The 20,979-nt window shown below is 46.5% G+C and overlaps 1 protein-coding gene across 3 annotated transcripts in view; it reads left to right on the forward strand.

The window, feature by feature from the left end:
* Positions 1 to 202: 202 nt before the first annotated feature.
* abl1 (c-abl oncogene 1, non-receptor tyrosine kinase) overlaps positions 203 to 20,979 on the forward strand; it is a 229,113-nt gene continuing 208,336 nt past the window's right edge. For all 3 annotated transcript variants that reach the window (XM_072488806.1, XM_072488807.1, XM_072488811.1), the window contains exon 1: positions 203 to 1,421. In XM_072488806.1, the coding sequence (XP_072344907.1) occupies positions 1,289 to 1,421 (133 nt within the window). In that variant the 5' untranslated portion in view covers positions 203 to 1,288. The remainder of the gene's footprint in view (positions 1,422 to 20,979) is intronic.

Below are 20,979 nucleotides of genomic sequence, written 5' to 3' on the forward strand. Positions count from 1 at the left end.
GGAGGAGGGGGTTGTGGGGAGGAGGTGTGTGTGGGGGGGGGGGTTGGGGAGGGGGGGATGGGGTTGGTGAGGGGGGATGAAGGAGAAGCGAGTTGGTTGGGGGTGGGGGGAGGGAACTAACGGCTCATTGGCTCCTCCCCCTCGCGGACGGCGGCGCGGTGACGTCAGACGCAGGGAGCGTGGCCTCCATTCGTTGCCCGGATGGCGGGCGCCTCGGGCTGAGGGAGCGGGACAGACGGAGCGGGACAGCGGCTTCCAGCTCAGCCCAGCCCGATCCGGCCCCGTGTCCCCGCCTCACCCCCCAGCGCCCCGGGGGAGGCACCCTGACCAGTATGAGTGAAGCGGACCCGGTGGGAACGGACACGGCCCGAAACAGCCCGTGAGGGACCCGGAGGGTCAGACCCCCCCTCCCCTCAAAAAACTGGGCTGGGAACTCTGAACCCTAGCCTCTGACCCTCAACCTGTGTGACCTGTCTGCCCCAGGCTTTGACTCCTCCTCTCTGACCCCTAGCTTGACCGTCTGCCCCTTCCCTGACCCCTACCCGTGACCCCCCTTCCCTAACCCCAAGCCTGTGACCACCCCTTCCCTGACCCCTACCTGTGACCCCCTTCCCTGACCCCTACCCGTGACCCCCTTCCCTGACCCCTACCCGTGACCCCCCTTCCCTAACCCCCAAGCTTGGACCACCCCTTCCCTGACCCCCTTCCCTGATCCCTACCTGTGACCCCCTTCCCTGACCCCTACCTGTGACCCCCTTCCCTGACCCCTACCTGTGACCTCCCTTCCCTAACCCCTACCTGTGATCCCCTTTCCCTGACCCCTACCTGTGATCCCCCTTCCCTGACCCCTACCTGTGATCCCCCTTCCCTGACCCCTACCTGTGATCCCCCTTCCCTGACCCCTACCTGTGACCCCCCTTCCATGACCCCTACCTGTGACCCCCATTCCATGACCCCTACCTGTGACCCCCATTCCATGACCCCTACCTGTGACTCCCCTTCCCAGACCCCAAGCCTGTGGCCCTCCCTTCCCTGACCCCCAAGCCTGTGACACCCCCTGTGTACCCCAGCCTGTGACCCTTCCTGATTTCTGGCTTGTGACCTTCCCCCAACTCTGTCCCCAGCCTATGACTTCCCCCTCCTCCAGATCAGGGACCCTCCTTGCTGCACTTGCTTCTCCTGTCCAATCCTCCTCGTCTTACCCACATCACTCTCAGTCGGAAAAGAGTATATATATATATATATATTTGTATTTTTTTGATTGCTTGGATTTGGAGTGGCTTAATTTATGGGGCAACAACCAGGCAAAGTTCTTGCGGACCAAAGAAGGCCGACTCTGCCTGCGCTGCACTTTATCAAAGGAGGAAGGAGAGAAGCAGCCAAACATGGAGCTCAGCATTTCAATGTGTTTGTGGAGCATGGTAAGGACATATCTGATCATTGGAGACTTTTGATTGTTGCTAGCAACCATCTCCCTCCATCAAACGAAAGAAAACATGGTTCCAAGCTGGTAAAGTCAATCAATCTAAATTCTGTTTTATTACAGGGGAGGGAGAAGGGGGAATGGGGGGGGGGGGGGGGTTGGGGTTATGTCCTAGACTTGTAAATGATCAACATGTAGAAATAAATTCTAAAATTGTTGGTGGAATTTTGAGAATTCTGTTGATGTTTTTGGTGATCGATACTTGTGATTCCATCCATTTGAAAATTACAACTAGTCCCACTGATCATGACCAGCATGGTGGCTGCTTGCTTCAAATCATTAATGTGTTCATATTTCAAAGTCTGTTGCTGCTACAGTTTGTTGGATGAGCGCAAGAGCAAAGCGGGAAAGCACTTATCAGATTTCAACTTGGTTACTTACTGTTGCGACAGGTTCTTCTGCATGCACGTAATTATTTTTAATACTCCATTAGAAGCAATCCCACAGCACTACCAATGATGCAGGTGCTTTATGATACAGGTGCATCTGGAAGTGGCATATTCGAGAAACAGAGAAGCCGAATCAAGAGGGAGTACTTTCAGTATGAAGTACATCTTTTTATAATTTGAAGGCACCGATGTACTCTAATTTAGTCACGTGTTTCTTTTCTCTTGTGGAGTTGTTCTGTGATTTTCACTCCATGATTGTGGCATAGAATTACATGGAATCTACAGCAGCAAAATGGACCATTCAACCTAACCAAACAAGCCGTCTTCATCTCACTGTATCAAGGAACGTTTCTGTTACTTTCTCCCTCACATGCTTATCTAGCTTCCTCAAAACCGCATCTATGTAATCCTTGTGGTACTATGTTCCACACTCTAACCACTCTGTGTAAAGCAGTTTCTCCCAGATTCTCTGCTGGATTTATGAGGACAAGCTCATCTGTATGACCCAGAATTTTGGTTTCCTGCACAACAATCCTTTCATAATGTTCAAGACTTCGATCGGGTCATTACTCACAATATGCTTCTCTCAGGTTTATTTTCCTTATTCTTTCATGGCATGTGAGTGTTGCCCATCCCTAATTACCCTTGAATTGAGTGGCTTGCTAGGCTATTTCAGAGGGTGGTTAAGAGTCAGCCACATTGCTGGGGGTCTGGAGTCAAATGTAGGCCAGACCAGGTAAGGATGGCAGATTTCCTTCCCCGAAAGGGGATATTAGTAAACCAGATGGGTCTTTACAATAATCAATGATAGTTTTATGTTCACCATTTCTGAGATTAGCTTTATATTCCAGCTAATTTAATTGAATTTAAATTCCACTTGCTGCCGTGGTGGGATTTGAACCCCATGTCCCCAGAGCGTTAGCCTCGGCCTCTGGATCACTAGCCCAGTGACATCACCACTACACCACCATCTCTGCAATGTCTTTAGTTAGCTGGAGCGACTGCAAGTTGATAGACATGTCAGTCAAGGGTTTTGGAAATCCGGGGCCAAGGCAGATAAAGATGCAGATCAGTCATTCTGTAATTGAATGATGGAATAGGCTAGATGGGCTGAATGGCCACCTCCTGTTCCTGTGTTCCAAGAAGTTAATAGTTGTGAAGGAGACTTCCATAGAATTCATACAGTGCAGAAGGAGGCCATTCAGCCCATCGAGTCTGCACTTAGATGTTTTTAAAGTCAGGTCATTAGTTTGCTCTTGAGTGTGCAATTTCTCATTGGATGCGTCCTGTAAGCAAGTGATTGTGATTTCAATGTACAAATTCAAATTGGAACAATCTACCACAGGGGCCGCATGGTAGGGCAGTGGTTAGCACTGCTGCCTACGGCGCTGAGGACCCGTGTTCGATCTTGGCCCTGGGTCACTGTCTGTGTGGAGTTAGCACATTCTCCCTGTGTCTGCGTGGGTTTCACCCCCCACAACCCAAAGATGTGCAGGCTAGGTGGATTGGCCACACTGAATTGCACCTTAATTGAGAAAAAAAATCATTGGGCACTCTAAATTTATTTATTTAAAAAAACCTTTCTAAAGGGAACACTCAAAGGGGGAAAAGTTTCAGTGATATGCGAAAAGAGTTGGGAAGTAGGACTAATTGGATTGCTCTTTGAAAGAGCCAATGGTGGAGCGATGAAAATTGACTTGTACATGAAGCCAGAATATTCCTGCAATTATACTGAAGACTTGTGCCCCCAAGCCTGCCGCGTCACTAGCCAAGCTGTTCCAGGACAGCTTCAACTCTGGCATCTACCTGACAATGTGGAAAATTGCCCAGGTATGTCTTGTACACAAAAAGCAAGACAAATCCGACCCGGCCAATTACCGCCCGATCAGTCTACACTCAATCATCAGTAAAGTGATGGAAGGGGTCATCAACCGTGCTATCGGCTGATGAAGGAGCTACGCTCCGAAAGCTAGTGATTCCAAACAAACCTGTTGGACTTTAACCTGGTGTTGTAAGACTTCTTACTGAACCTTGGTTCAAACATGGACAAAAGAGCTGAACTCGAGGTCAGGTGAGAGTGACTGCCCTCAACATCAAGGCAGCATTTGATCACATAGGGCATCAAGAAGTCCTAGTAAAACTGGAGTCAATGAGAATAAGGGGGGAAAAGTCTCCACTGGTTGGAGTCATACCTCGCACAAAGGGAGATGGTTGCAGTGATTGGAGGTCAGACATCTCTGTCCTTTTTTTGAAATTTAGAGTACCCAATTATTTTTTTCCAATTAAGGGGCAATTTAATGTGGCCAATCCACCTACCCTGCACATTTTTGGGTCGTGGGCGCAGAACCCACGCAAACACGGGGAGAACGTGCAAACTCCACAAGGACAGTCTCCAGAGCCAGGATCAATCCTGGGACCTCGGCGCCGTGAGGCAGCAGGGCTAACCCACTGTGCCACCGTGCTGCCCCGACATCTCTGTCCTGAGACATTACTGCAGGAGTCCGTCAGGGTATTGTCCTCGGCTCAACCATCTCAGTTGCTTCATCAATGATCTTCCTTCCATCATCGGGTCAGAAGTGGGGATGTTCACTGACGATCGCGCAATGTTCAGCACCATTTGCAACTCTCTGAATTTACAGTGCGGAAGGAGGCCATTTGAAATGAAATGAAAATCGCATATTGTCACAAGTAGGCTTCAAATGAAGTTACTGTGAAAAGCCCCAAGTCGCCACATTCCGGTGCTTGTTCGGGGAGGCAGGTATTGGCCCATTGAGTGCACCGGCCCTTGGAAAGAGCACCCTACTTAAGCCCACGCGTCCTTCCTATCCCAGTAACCCCACCTAAGCTTTTGGACACTAAGGGGCAATTTAGCATGGCCAACCCACCTAACTTGTTCAGTGTTTGACTGTGGGAGCAAACTGGAGCACCTGGAAGAAACCCATGTAGACACGGGGAGAAAGTGCAAACTCCATACAGTCACCCAAGGCCGGAATTGAACCCAGGTCCCTGGAGCTGTGAGGCAGCAGTGCTAACCACTGTGCCACCCATAGATACTAAAGCAGTCCATGTGCAAATAAAGCAAGAGCTGGACAATATCCAGGCTTGGGCTAACAAATGGCAGGTAACATTCGCGCCACACAAGTGCCAGGCAATGACCATCTACAAAAGAGAGAATCAAGCCATTGCCCCTTGACATTTAATGGCATTACCATCACAGAATCCCCCATTATCAACGTGCTGGGGTTTACCATTGACCAGAAACTGAACTGGACTCACCATAAAAATACTGTTACAAGAGCAGGTCAGAAGCTGGGAATCCGGTGGCAATTAACTCGCCTCCTGAATATCCAGAGCCTGTTCACCATCTATAAGGCATAATACTCTCCACTTGTCTGGATGTACAGCTCCAACAACCGCCGAGAAGCTCCACACCATCCAGGACAAAGCAGCCCCACTTGATTGACACCCCTTCCACAAACATTCACCACCACTCCTTCCATCACCGATGCACAGTAGCAGCCGTGTACACCATCTACAAGATGCACTGCAGTGACTCGCCAAGGTCCCTTAGACAACACCATGACGTCCAAACCCATGACGTCTACCTTCTAGCAGGACAAGAGCATCAGATACCTGGGAGTACAACCACCTGGAGGTTCCCCTCCAAGTCACTCACCACCCTGATTTGGAAATATATCATCATACCTTCACTGTCGCTGTGTCAAAATCCTGGAACTCCCTAATAGCACAGAGGATGCACCTACACCACATGGACTGCAGCAGTTCAAGAAAGCAGCCACCTTCTCGAGGGCAATTAGAGATGGGCAACAGATGCTGGTCTAGCCAGCGAAGCCTACGTCCCATAAAAATGAACTGGAAAGAAATTGGAGGAATGCGGATATCTCTTTGGGAAGTTAGTTTATATAATCTGGTGTTCAGGTGCTTTTTGACTGTTGGGACTTGCCAGAATACTCTGCACAATGAAACAAATGTTACTCCAAAAAGATGAAATAGCAAAGCAGCTTCTTCTTTTTGAGTTAGCTTCCAAACTTGGGTATTTGGCTCAATCTCTAGTATTCTGACAGATACAAATGAGTTATTTTCTGGTATTCCTTTCCGAGAATTATCAACGGAAGCAGGGTTAGTATACCATGTTCTATTCTGGTATGTCCTTTGTACAACAGTACCGCAGAACTCTGGCCCTGAACATAGCACATTTTGATAAGAACCAGTGAAACTACATTTAGAATGATGTGTCCATTAGTAACTTCTGAAAGCAGAAAGGTATTGGAAGAAGAAAATCTGTTCCGTTCATCCAGCCCACTTCTTCCACAGATCATATGTAATCGATCCTATCGTGAACTCTACATCAACCATGTACCCTTCTCGGGGAAAGTTTTATAAATACTTGATTAATGAGCAAAAGTAATCCATCCAAACTCCAAAATGTTCATCCCTTATTGCCATGGTTTTGTTTTTAAATTTTGAGTACCCAATTATTTATTTTCCCCCCAATTAGGGGCAATTTAGCCCAACTAGGGTTGGGCAATCTAGCCCAACTAGGGTTGGGCAAGCCACCTAACCTGCACATCTTTGGGTTGTGGGGGTGAAACCCATGCAGACACAGGAAGAATGGAGAATGTGCAAATTCCACGTGGACAGGGAGCCAGGGCCGGGATTCAAACCCAGGACCTCAGCACCGTAGTCCCAGTGCTAACCACTGCACCACGTGCCGCCCTTGCTTTTTGCTACGGTTGATATTAAGTTTGTTGGCACTCTTTTCCCCCCACCCCGGCAAGAAAATACCATTGAAACAAAAAAGAACTGTGTATTATGCGATATTGCCCAGGTGTGTTCTGTACACAAGAAACAGGACAAATCCAACCCAGCCAATTTCCGCCCTATCAGTCTACTCTCCACCATCAGCAAAGTGATGGAAGGAGTCATCAACAGTGCTATCAAACGGCACTTACTCGGCAATAACCTGCTCACGGATGCTCAATTTGGGTTCTGCCAGGGTTACTCCGCTCCTGACCTTGGTTCAACATGGACAAAAGAGCTAAATACCAGAGATGAGGTGAGAGTGACTGCTGTTGACACCAAGGCAGCATTTGACTGAATATGGCATCAAGGAGTCCTAGCTAAACTGGAGTCAATGGGAATCAGGGGGGGGAAACTCTCTGCTGGTTGGAGTCATACCTGGCACAAAGGAATATAGCTGTGGTGGTTGTAGGTCAATCATCTCTGCTCCAGCACATCACTGCAGGAGTTCCTCAGGGTCGTGTCCAAGGCCCAATCATCACAACTGCTTCATCAATGATGTCCCTTTCATCATCAGGTCAGATGTGGGGATGTTTGCAGATGACTGCACAAGGACTCCTCCGATAATGAAGCAGTCCCTGTCCAAATGCAGCAAGACCTGGACAATATCCAGGCTTGAGCTGACAAGTGGCAAGTTACATTTGCGCCACGCAAGTGCCAGGCAATGACCATCTCCTACAAGAGAGGATCTAACCATTGCCCCTTGACATTCAATGCCACTACCATTGCTGAATCCCCCACTATCAACATCCTGGGGGTTACCATTGATCAGAAACTGAACTGGACCAGCCACATTAATACTGTGGCTACCAGGGCAGATCGAAGGCTAGGAATTCTACAGTGAGTAACTCACCTCCTGACCCCCCCTCCCCCCAAAAGCCTGTCCACCATCTACAAGGCACAAGTCAGGAGTGTAATGGAATACTTTCCACTTGCCTGGACGAGTGCAACTCCAACAACACTTAAGATGCTCAGGACAAAGCAGTCCGCTTGATTGCTCCTCCTTCCACAAACATTCAAACCCTCCACCGCCGACGCACAGTGGCAGCCTTGTGTACCATCTACAAGATGCACTGCAGCAACTCATCAAGATTCCTTAGACAACACCTTCCAAACCCACGACTACTACCATCTAGAAGGGCATGAGCGCAGATACCTGGGAACCTCAGCACCTGGAGGTTCCCCTCCAAGTCACTCACCACCCTGACTTGGAAATATATCAAAGAACAAAAAAATGTACAGCACAGGAACAGGCCCTTCGGCCCTCCAAGCCCGTGCCGACCATGCTGCCCGACTAAACTACAATCTTCTACACTTCCTGGGTCCGTATCCTTCTATTCCCATCCTATTCATATATTTGTCAAGATGCCCCTTAAATGTCCCTATCGTCCCTGCTTCCACTACCTCCTCCGGTAGCGAGTTCCAGGCACCCACTACCCTCTGCGTAAAAAACTTGCCTCGTACATCTACTCTAAACCTTGCCCCTCTCACCTTAAACCTATGCCCCCTAGTAATTGACCCCTCTACCCTGGGGAAAAGCCTCTGACTATCCACTCTGTCTATGCCCCTCATAATTTTGTATACCTCTATCAGGTCTCCCCTCAACCTCCTTCGTTCCAGTGAGAACAAACCGAGTTTATTCAATCGCTCCTCATATCTAATGCCCTCCATACCAGGCAACATTCTGGTAAATCTCTTCTGCACCCTCTCTAAAGCCTCCACATCCTTCTGGTAGTGTGGCGACCAGAATTGAACACTATACTCCAAGTGTGCCGTCCCTTCACTGTCGCTGGGTCAAAATCCTGGCCCCCCCCTAACAGCACAGTGGGTGTACCTACACCTTGAGGACTGCAGCTGTTCAAGAAGGCAGCTCACCACCACCTTTCGAAGGACAACTAGGGATGGGCAATAAATGCTGGCCTAACCACCGATGCCCAAATCCCGTAAATGAATTTTTTAAAAAATGAATGAAAGTCTCTCTCTCTTCCTGTGGACGACCTTGCTAAGGGGCAAATAGAGTGGTAGTGAGGAGGGTATTAACAAACTTCAGGAGGACAGAGATTGATGAAAGACACATGGAAATGAAATTTTACAGAGAATGTGTGAAGTGATTCATTGTGCAGGAAGAATGAGGAGAAACAATATAAATAAAACGGTACAATTTTAGATTGTGGGGATGCAAGAATAGAGAGATCAGGAAGCATATGTACAGAATGTTTTGATAGTGGCTGGACAAATTGAGAAATCAGTTTAAAGGGGCATGCAATACACTTGGCATTATAAAATAGAGGCAGAACACAGAAGCAAAAACATTATATTAAATCTTTTTTAAAAATTCATTTGCGGGATGTAGGCATCGCTGGTTGGCCATACCAGGCTATGATGCAGTCAGATAGGATGCTTTCTATGGTGCATCTGTGAAAATTGCTCAGAGTCAATGTGGACATGTCGAATTTCCTTAGTTTTCTGAGGAAATATAGATGCTGTTGTGCTTTCTTGGCCGTAGCATCGGCGTGGGTGGACTAGGATAGATTGTTGGTGATGTGCACACCTAGGAATATAAAGCGGTCAACCATCTCCACCTCGGCACCATTGATGCAGACAGGGGGGTGGACGATACTTTGCTTCCTGAAGTCAATGAACAGCTCCTTAATTTTGCTGACATTGAGAGAGAGAGAGATTGTTGTCGTAACACCACGCCACTAGGTTCTCTATCTCCCTCCTGTACTCTGATTCATTGTTGTTCGAGATCCGACTCACTACGGTCGTGTCATCAGCAAACCTGTAGATGGATTGGAGCCAAATTTTGCCCCACAGTCATGTGTGTATGTAGGGAGTAGAGTAGATGGCTAAGTGCGTAGCCTTGCGGCACCCCGGTATTGAAGACTATCGTGGAGGAGGTGCTGTTGTTTGTTTTTGCTGAATGTGGTCTATGGGTCAAGAAGTCGAGGATCCAGTTGCAGAGGCAGGGGCCAAGTTCTAGGTTTTGGAGTTTTGGTATGAGCTTGGCTGGGATTATGGTTTTGAAGGCAGAGCTGTAGTCAATGAATAGGAGTAGACGTAAGAGTTCTTGTTGTCGAGATGCTCCAAGGATGAGTGTAGGGCCAGGGGGATGGCGTCTGCTGTGGACCGATTGTGGCGGTATGTGAATTGCATTGGACTACGGCATTCTGGCAGTATGGAGTTGTGTCTCATGACCAACATCTTGAAGCACTTCATAATGATCAATGTCAAATTGGGTTGTAATACAGTAGATACTTTCTTCCAATGCCTGAATCAATTCCTCATCAAATGCCTTGGCCTGTGACATGAACACTCAGTGCTGGAGGAGAGTTGGTATGATTTGCCAAAGTTTATCTGTTTAACGTGACTCAGGTGGCTACTGCCTACCTAGTAACAAAGAACGTGGTTTGTCAATTTGCTGTTGCAGCCACCAACCTGCAGTATAATGACCGGTTTCGCTGAGAAAACTGCACCACACAGGATTCAACTGAGTCATAGCCCGATGCAAAAGTTACCTCCTGTCAGACCCTACACAGGAAATGCTAATGCTGGAGAAAGAACTCTGGTCCCATGTGTCTTTTGTGCAATTAAATAAAAGCCATGTGTCTGACCTGCAATAAATCACTTTTGCCTGCAATGACGTGAACGTGTGCAGTATAAATAGCAGCACGCTCCCTATTTCCCCCTCCCCTATTTGCCAAATACATTTGAGCCGGAGGCCAGAATCGTGGCACACATGGCCCACCAGTATTGCACCCCTCCCCCATTTCCTCTTGAAGCTGATTCCCGTTGGATTTTGTAGTTCTTTAACCAAACGTGTTCCGCAGCTTTGAGGTTGTTAGTTTAGATTGTTGCAGCATGACTAACTTTCTGTCAACTGAGTGAGTGGATTCTTAATAGGAACGGTTAATGAAAACAGAAAGGCTTCACAGTAACTATTGCAAATATCTTAAAACACAATCAGCAAGAGGACATTACAGAAATTACTTTTGCTTTACTTAAATTATGTTTTTAAAAAAAACAATTTTGGTTACAGTTTGTAATTCTTTGGCAGAATTCTCCCCACAATTTTATTTTGATATTCAGGCAAAATGCCAGGACATTCTAAGCCCGCAATCTCATCACCTGGCAGAACAAGGGCAACAGGTGCATAGGAACACTATCACCTCCAAGCTTCCCTCGAAACACTCGCACTGAAGTGCCAGACTAGATTACGCCCTAGTTCTATAGCTTAGAATCTGCAACACTGAAATAGGCCACTCAGCCCAAAGGTCCATGCTGCTGTTCGAGTCTACTCCCTCTTCTCTTCATCTAACCCTACCAGGGCAGCATGGTAGCATAGTGATTAGTACAGTTGCTTCACAGCTCCAGGGTCCCAGGTTCGATTCCCGGCTTGGGTCACTGCCTGTGCGGCATCTGCATGTTCTCCCTGTGTGTGCGTGGGTTTCTTCCGGGTGCTCCGGTTTCCTCCCATAGTCCAAAGATGTGCGGGATAGGTGGATTGGCCATACTAAATTGCCCTTGGTGTCCAAAAAGGTTAAGTGGGGATACAAGGATAGGGTGGGCTTTCCAAGGGCCAGTGCAGACTCGATGTGCCGAATGGCCTTCCTCAGCACTGTAAATTCTATGATTCTAATCACGCATCCATTTATCCCTTTCTCCTGTGTATTAATCTTCTCCTTAAATGTATCTATCCTCTTCTCCTCAACAACCACGCCCTGTGGTAGTGAGTCCCACATTCTAACTACTTTCTGGGTAAAGAAATTTCTCCCGAATTCCCAATTGGACTTATTCGTGACTATCTTGTATTTCTAATCTCTAGTTTTTATCTCTGTAAGTCTACCGGATCAAATCCTCTCCTAATTTTAAAGACCACTGTCAGATCTTATGTGCCTTTTCTGAGGAAAAGAGCCCCTGTACATCCTTTCTTAACAAACATATCCTCTCAGTTCTGTATCATTTTAATGGAATTATTTGCATTTCTTCAGTGCCTCTATATTTTTATAGTTTGGAAACCAGAACTGAATGCAGTGCTGCAAGTAAGTGTGTCCAAGCCAAGGGCATGGAATTCTGACTCTTGAGGTGCAAGTGCAGATAATAATTAATAATAATAATCGCTTATTGTCACAAGTAGACTTCAATGAAGTCACTGTGAAAAGCCCCTAGTCGCCACATTCCGCCGCCTCTTCGGGGACGCCGGTACGGGAATTGAACCCGCCGCTAGTTAAAATATATGACATTTCTGCAAAGGGTTAAAAATGTCCACATATAACAATTGCTTGAATACATAATCCAAATAATTCTGATCTTGGGTACATTGCCATCAATTCCAAAAATCCTTTATTTGCCTCTTGTAGAAATATACAAGTTGATTACACTATGAGCAGATTTGCAGAATATAAATGGTTCCATTGCAAGTAGCCATTAAAAATTATTTTACATTTGTGATTACTCTTTCACAACAGTATGTTATAAATTTTGATTGCTTGAGGATCCTGCAGATTCTTAACAGACGTTCTCTAACCGCACTCTTTCCCTCCCCCTCCCCACAAACACTATTTTTCTTGCAAGTAATGAGCAGCAGATCAGTTCCAAAATATGTGGATGACATTTACCAGACCTCTGTGTACAGAGTACAGTGCATTTCCTGGTCACGCTAACTGAACAACACATGATACTAAAGTTACTTTGGAAAACTGAATCGAGTGGATACTCATGAATCTAGTGAGGAGTACATTAGATTTTGAGCTTTTCACTTCAGCCTCTGTTTCGTCCACAGTTGTAGGTTTCACAACATTTTAAAAGTAAAAAAGAGACAATTAAAAAAAAAAAAATCTTTATTGTCACAAGTAGGCTTACATTAACACTGCAATGAAGTTACTGTGAAAAGCCCCTAGTCGCCACATTCCGGCGAATTCAGAATGTCCAGTTCACCTAACAGCACGTCTTTCGGGACCTGTGGGAGGAAACCGGAGCACCCGGAGGAAACCCATTTGTTAATACCAAGGAGCGTTTATATTGGAGCAATTACTGTTTCAAATTTATTGGTGTGCAGTAGTTTTTTAAAAGAAATGTCAAGGTGCCAAAGAACTGAGAATAGGCATGAATTAATACACCAACTAGCCAAATGTTACAATTAAGCATTTAAAATTTCAAGCAAAGGACTTCTGTACATGATTTGTATTTTTCATCTTGGGCACAAATCTGTAGACCAAGATATGTGTTTTCAATAATCTTGGAACACTTTAGATTAATACCATTCTTGTTCAAAAGAATATATAAGGAATCCATAGATCCAAGGTGTCCATAGATCATGAATTTACACAGCACTGAAAAGGGCCACTCAGCCCTTCATGCCTATCCTTTTAAAGAGCAATTCAATTAGTCCCACTCTGCTGAACTTTCCCAATCCCCTCTGCAAAGTTTTTCCCTACAGATCATTACCCTGCAAGGTGCGAAAGACTGTGGGTGTAGACAGGTATGTTAACTGTGGTTAAAGTGTGGGCAGCACAGTGACGCAGTGGTTAGCACCGGTGTCGAGGTCCCAGGTTCGATCCCGACTCTGGGTCACCATCCGTGTGGAGTTTGCACATTATCCCCGTGTTTGCATGGGTCCCACCCCCACAAGCCAAAGATGTGCAGGGTGTGTGGATTGGCCACGCTAAATTGTCCCTTAATTGAAAAAAATGAATTGGATACTCTAAATTTATTTTAAAAAAGAAGTTGATTGCACAGTGTGCTCAGATCGTTGAACATTATGTACTTGGACAACAGGATGGAGCTGCTTCTAGGCTTCAGCCTCATGCCCTATTTGAGTTTGAGTTCTGTATAGGCTGGAATAATATGTTTTCTTCCCTGCTACATGCATATCTAAAATGGAGGATAGGTTTAGTAGTGGAGCTAAAATGTATTCTCTGTAACTTGATAACAGGAATTGGAAAATGACTGGAAATGTACTCTGTCATTGGCACCCTTGAGCTTTGGTTATTTAAATGCCACCTTGGTGATTGGGACATTTCTGTTGATGAGAAATCTACTGCTTTCAACTCCAGTTAGTACAAGTAGATAACGTATTTCATCCACATCCTGTGGAAATGTTTTAGTTATCGATTAAACTGAGTTTTCTTTTACTGAGAACTTTAAAAACACATCACAGAGAACACGTCTGGAAATTATGAGTATATTTTGCTCATATTAAGGATTTTTAAAAATGTGTTTTATTACAAACATGTATCAAAACAGGTTACAGCAAATAAACACCCTGGGAAACATGCTTCCCAACTTTCAGCTATACAGTTTGTACAACTTTTTTCCCTTTTTCACCCCCTCCCTGCGACGAACAACTCCTCAAACACGGTCACAAACTACTCCCACCTTTTCTCAAGCCCCTCTGCAGAGCCCCTTAACTCGTACTTTATCTTCTACAACCGCAGGAAGTCGTACCAGTCACCCAACCAAGCTGCTACCCCCGGTGGCGATGTCGACTGCCACTCTCGTAGAATTTGCCGCCGTGCAATCAGAGAGGCGAAGGCCATAACATCAGCCTTCCTCCTCTCCATGAGCTCCGGCTTCTCTGCAACCCCAAATATCGCCACCAAAGGGCCTGGGTCCACCTCCTCCACTATCCTGGCTAGGACCGTGAACACTCCCGCCCAGAATTTCTCCCAATTTTTCACAACCGCAGAACATGTGCGCGTTATTCGCTGGCTCCGCCCACACTTCTCACACTCATCTGCCACCACCTGGAAAAATCCATTCATTCTCGTCTGAGTCATATGTATCCTGTGTGCAACCTCAACCTGTATCAGGCTCCTCCTTGTGCAAGAGGAGTTTACCCTATTCAGTGCCTTATTTTTTTTTAGAGAAATTTAGAGTACCCAATAATTTTTTTCCAATTAAGGGGCAATTTAGCGTGGCCAATCACCTAATCTGCACATCTTTGGGTTGTGGGGGTGAGACCCACGCAGACATGGGGAGAATGTGCAAACTCCACACGGGCAGTGACCCGGGGCCAGGATTCAAACCCGGATCCTCAGCGCCGCAGTCCCAGTGCTAACCACTGCGCCACATGCCACCCCCGCAGTGCCTTATTTTAGGATTTTTATTTGGTTCTGAAAGAAGTTAACTGCACAGGTAGCTTTCTGTCAGTGATTGCCATGATGGTTGTGTAATTTCTGGTTTAATTAGTTTGTAAATATCTCAGCAACAGCAAATGGTTTGTACTTTGCTGCTGGTAATAGCTTATTTAGTAACAAAAATGTGGTTTTGTTCAGATTACTCCAGACTGAACAAAACAAAATGGGAAACAAAGATGTAATAAAAAGCCAAAACAGAAAATACTCAGTTGCCACGTGAAGAGAATAGATGTTGTCTCTGGTGTGGATCTTTGGCAGAACTGGAACAAATTACAAAGAAACAGCAGTAACCGAAGAGGAAAGGGGAACACATCTGTACACCCCCTGTGTGTTTTCCCTCACTTGCACACCCATACACATACACTTGTCACGTATGTCAGAATTTGTTCTTGTGAATGCTGGCAGTGCGATGAAAGGAAAGGTGATGAAATGTCATGTTGAAGCTAAGTTGCCATTTATGGTTTTGTGGTTACTGTGAGGACGTGTATTGAGATTTATCAGCAGGATGTGCTTATGGTTTTGTGGGTTTAACACAAAAGCTTCCAGACACCTCAGCTTTGTGAATTTATAATTGTAGGTCTTCCCAGCAAAAGCAGAATAAGCAACATTGCATCTCCAAATAGGAGCATTATGAGCTCGTGTGCAGCTATTAACTCCACGAGTAGCACTTGCACATCTGTAATAGAAGGTATGGTATTCATTGTGGGATCAGTCCCCAGCCATGTTGAAGGGATTTAGAGAAGTAATTGGAGCTTGTTTCGCTGAAATAGTAGAATTCACAAGGTGTTTTTGGGGTGTCAGGGTACATGCTGTTTAATAACTATTCAATAGCCGGAGGGGGAGGCGGAAATAGTGGTGGCGATGGATGCAGAGAAAGCATTTGATAGAGTGGAGTGGGATTACCTGTGGGAAGTGTTGAGGAGATTTGGATTTGGAGAGGGGTTTATTGGATGGGTTCAGCTTCTATACAGGGCCCCGATGGCAAGTGTGACTACAAATAGGCAGAGATCTGACCACTTCCGTCTATACAGAGGGACAAGACAGGGATGTCCTCTGTCCCCGTTACTGTTTGCGTTGGCAATTGAGCCACTGGCCATAGCGCTGAGGGGCTCTAGGAAGTGGAGGGGAGTACTTAGGGGAGGAGAAGAGCACCGGGTATCACTATACGCGGATGATTTGTTGTATGTATGTCGCGGACCCAGTGGAGGGGATGCCCGAGATAATGCAGACACTCAGGGAGTATGGGGAATTTTCAGGATATAAACTGAATATGGGGAAGAGTGAACTGTTTGTGATGCACCCTGGGGAACAGGGCAGGGGAATAGAGGATTTGCCGTTGAGGAGAGTAACAAGGGATTTTCGGTACCTAGGGATCCAGATGGCCAGGAACTGGGGAACCTTGCATAAGCTAAATTTAGTAAGATTGGTGGAGCAGATGGAAGAGGACTTTAGGAGATGGGACATGGTGCCCCTGTCACTGGCGGGTAGGGTGCAGGCGGTTAAAATGGTGGTCCTTCCGCGGTTTCTTGTTGTGTTCCAGTGCCTCCCTGTGATGATTACAAAGGCCTTTTTCAAGAAAGTGGATAAGAGCATTATGAGTTTTGTATGGGCTGGGAAGACCCCAAGAGTGAAGAGGGGGTTCCTGCAGCGTAGTAGGGATAGGGGGGGACTGGCACTGCCGAGTTTAAGTGACTATTATTGGGCCGCCAACATATCAATGGTATGCAAGTGGATGCGGGAAGGGGAGGGAACGGCGTGGAAAAGACTAGAGATGGCGTCCTGTAGGGGAACCAGCCTAAAAGCATTAGCAACGGCACCTTTACCGTTCTCCCCGAAGAAATACAGTGGTGGCAACGCTGAAAATTTGGGGGCAGTGGAGACTGCATAAGGGAGTGACAGGTGCCTCAGTGAGGTCCCCGATAAGGAACAACCACAGGTTCGTCCCGGGAAAGATAGATGGGGGATTTAAAGCTTGGCAGAGAGCAGGGATTGTGAAATTGAAGGATTTGTTCCTAGGCAAGACGTTTGCGAGTCTGGGAGCACTGACAGAAAAATATGGGTTGCCACCGGGGAATGCATTTCGATATATGCAACTGAGGGCTTTTGCGAGGCAACAGGTGAGGGAATTTCCGCGGCTCCCGGCGCAAGAGATTCAGGACAGAGTGATTTCGGGGGCATGGGTGGGGATGGTAGGGTGTCAGATATATACAGAGAAATGAGAGACGAGGGGGAGACGATGGTGGAGGAGCTGAAGGGAAAATGGGAAGAGGAGCTAGGGGAAGAGATTGAGGAGGGGCTGTGGGCCGATGCCTTGAGTACGGTAAACTCTTTGTCCTCATGCGCCAGGCTCAGCCTGATACAATTCAAGGTTCTACATAGGGCGCACATGACTGGAGCAAGGTTAAGTAGATTTTTTGGAGTGGAGGATAGGTGCGGGAGATGCGCGGGAAACCCAGCGAACCACACCCACATGTTTTGGTCATGCCCGGTACTGCATGGGTTCTGGGTGGGGGTGGCGAATGTGCTTTCAAGGGTGGTGGGGGTCCGGGTCGAGCCAGGCTGGGGGTTGGCGATATTTGGGGTTGCGGACGAGCCGGGAGTGCAGGAGATGAGAGAGGCTGATGTTTTAGCCTTTGCGTCCCTAGTAGCCCGGCGAAGGATATTACTTATGTGGAAAGAAGCTAAACCCCCAGGCCTAGATAAACGACATGGCGGGGTTTATAAAATTGGAGCGGATAAAATACGCACTAAGAGGTTCGGCTCAAGGGTTCACCAGGCGGTGGCAACCGTTCCTCGACTATCTCGCAGAACGATAAAGGAAATGGGAAAGGTAGCAGCAGCAGCCCAGGGAGGAGGGGGGCGGGGGAGGGGGGGGGGCCCATCCGGCCCTCAGGGGTTTTATACAGGTGCTTGTATATGAGTTATTTATATTGGTTTTTGTGACTTTATTATTTTGGATACTGGCTAGTTTTTATTTTTGTTGTTGGCAGTTGCCGTCTAGTTAATATATTATTTATTCTTTTAAAAAAACGGTCATCATTATTATTTATATTGTTTCAAAGTTGCAAAAGGGGAAAATTTTGTACTGTTTTTGTTTGACCGAAAAATTTGAATAAAATATATTTTATAAATAAATAACTATTCAATAATATATAGATGGTTAAAGCAAGCCTATTTGACACCGTGTTACTAAAGCGCCAGGGTCCCAGGTTCGATTCCCGGTTTGGGTCATGTCATGACTGCACGTTCTCCCGTGTCTGAGATGGGTTTTCTCCGGGTGCTCCGGTTTATCCCACTGTCCAAAGATGCGCAGGTTAGGTGGATTGTCATGCTAAATTGTCCTTGGTGTCCAAAAGGTTAGGTGGTGTTACTGGGTTACGGGGTTAGGGTGGAGGTGTGGGCTTATGTAGGGTGCTCTTTCCAAGAGCCAATGCAGACTCGATGGGCCGAATGGCCTCCTTCTGCACTGCAAATTTATGATTCTATGACCTGTGTGGCGATCCTTCACACATTAGCATGGATGCTAAATGTTGAGCAGTTCTTTACAACTCTCCTGTCCTTGTTCGACATCCCACTCTGGGCATCAAGGTCTGTTCCACATCCCCTGCCATACTGGCCACCTTTCATTTCAGCCCAACAAATTTCAGCAGCAGAATTGTTTTGCCTCACTGCACTTAATGTGCTGCAGCATTATAAAGTGGGATTTATTTATCAAATAAAAAAAAACTTTAGAGTACCCATTCATTTTTTTCCAATTAAGGGGCAATTTAGCATGGCCAATCCACCTACCCTGCACATCTTTGGGATGTGGGGGTGAAACCCACGCAAACACGGGGAGAATTTGCAAACTCCAAACGGACAGTGACCCAGAGCCATGATCGAACCTGGGACCTCGGCGCTGGGAGACTGCAGTGCTACCACTACGCCACCGTGCTGTCCTGTGAGGCAGCAATACCACCGTGCTGCCCTTAAAAGTGGAATTTTTCCCAGGCATGAAGCAAAGAAAGATTTGCATTTATAAAGCACCTTTTACAAACTCTAGATATCCCAAAGTGTTGGCAACCAATGAAGAACCCTTTGAAGTGTAGTCATTGTTCTAATGCAGATAACATGTTTGCATAAAGCAGGGTCCCACCAACAGCAATGTGGTATTGATGATGGGACTGACCAGATCACTTTACAGAGAGCCAGCATGGACCTGATGGGCCGAATGCCATAATGACTTTGATTCAATGACCAGAGCATCTGTTTTAATGATACTGGTTAATGTACAAATGCTGGCCAGTTCACCAGTGAGAATTTCTGTGCCGTTCTTCGAAATATTGGCATGAGTTTTTTTTTACATTTGCCTGAGGGGGCAAATTTGGTTTAATGTTTCCTCTGACAGTGCAAGACTTCCTTAGCTTGGATGGCCATCCTGCGTGGGGAAATTTGTCAGCCGAATGTATGAGGCATCGTATCTACACTTGCGGCTAATTTTAGTGACTTGAGATTTTGTTTATGGGTTTGTTGTAAATTAAATTTTTTGGGTCCTTATAGACAGTTGCTCAAAAAGTAATTTGGCTCTTGAGTAGAATTGGAGCAAAATGTCTGAGCAATTTGAACTGTAGTACTTGATTCATGATCCGCGTTGTTAGTGAGGAACATTGACAATGGATGTGGTGCAGCAGATAGTACTCCTGCATCTGAGTCTGAAGGTTGAGAGTTCTTGTCACACACCAGACACTTGAGCATATAATCCAGACTGACATGCAAGTGCCAACACTGAAGGACTTCAATCCCGCCTGGTCACTGTCCACGTGGAGTTTGCACTTTCTCCCCGTGTCCCGAAAGACGTGCTTGTTAGGTGAATTGATGTTCTGAATTCTCCCTCTCTGTACCCGAACAGGCGCCGGAATGTGGCGACTCGGGGATTTTCACAGTAACTTCATTGCAGTGTTAATGTAAGCCTATGTGTGACAATAAAGATTATTATTATTGAAAATTGCCCCTTAATTGGAAAAAGTAGAGTACCCAATTCATTTTTTCCAATTTAGGGGCAATTTAGTGTGGCCAATCCACCTACCCTGCCCATGGTTGTGGGGATGAGACCCAAGCAGACACGGGGAGAATGTGCAAACTCCGGAGTGACCCGGGGCTGGGATCGAACCCAGGTCCTCGGCACTGGAAGGCAGCAGTGCTAACCACTGAGCCACCGTGCCGCCCAGAGAGGCAAGTTTTTGAAGAGGGTTTTGGAGAGAGGAGTTGAATTCTGATCTGCCTGACGCCGTGTCCACAATTCTCCTATTGGAAGATAGTTAGAGAGCTGTATGTCTCTTTTTCTTGTTTCATGACAAACGTTCTTTGTGGGTGTGAAGTTAAAAAGTTTAATATTGTAGTCATAATAAAGTTTTGATTTAAAAATACCTAAGCCCTATTTCTTTCAATGGTATCTATCGAATCCTTAAAATATTGGGGTTTTGGTCCAGTATCCAAGCCACTGTTGGAGCTTGGCCTGGGATCACAATAAAATCCAAGATTTTACGGGAGTTACTGGATTTTCCCCCAGTGACCATGAACGGTGTAGTTCCAAGTCAGTTTGGTGAGTGGCTTGAGGGGAATGTGTAGGTGCTGTTGTTCCCTTATATCAGCTGCCCTTGTTCTTCTAGTTGGTAGAGGCGGAGGGTTTTGAAAGTGCCCCTGGGAGTTGCTAAAGTGCATCTTGTGTGTCATACACATTGCTGCCACTGTTGCAGTAGTGGAGGGGGAAGAATGTTTAAGCTGGTGGATGGGGTGCCGATCAAGCAGGCTGCTTTGTCCTGGACGGTTGAGTGTTGGTGGAACTGTACTCAATGTAAATGGAGAGTATTCCACCATCCTCATAAGTTGTGTCTTGCAGAAGGTGGATAGGCTTTGGGGAGGTAGGAGGTGAGTTACTCTCTGCAGAATTCTCAGCCTCTAATCTGCTCTTGTGACTGGTGCAGTTCAGTTTCTGGTCATTGGTAACTCCCAGGATATGATTCAGTGATGATAATCCCATTGAATGTCAAGGAGAGATGGTTAGACTCTGCCTTGTTAGACGTGGTCATTGCCTGGTATTTGTGTGGCACAAATGTTACTTGCCACTTAACAGCCCAAGGCTGAATGTTGTCCAGGTCCACAGATCATG

The sequence above is a fragment of the Scyliorhinus torazame genome, chromosome 22 (assembly GCF_047496885.1).
Source record: "Scyliorhinus torazame isolate Kashiwa2021f chromosome 22, sScyTor2.1, whole genome shotgun sequence".
Classification (NCBI taxonomy): Eukaryota; Metazoa; Chordata; class Chondrichthyes; order Carcharhiniformes; family Scyliorhinidae; genus Scyliorhinus; species Scyliorhinus torazame.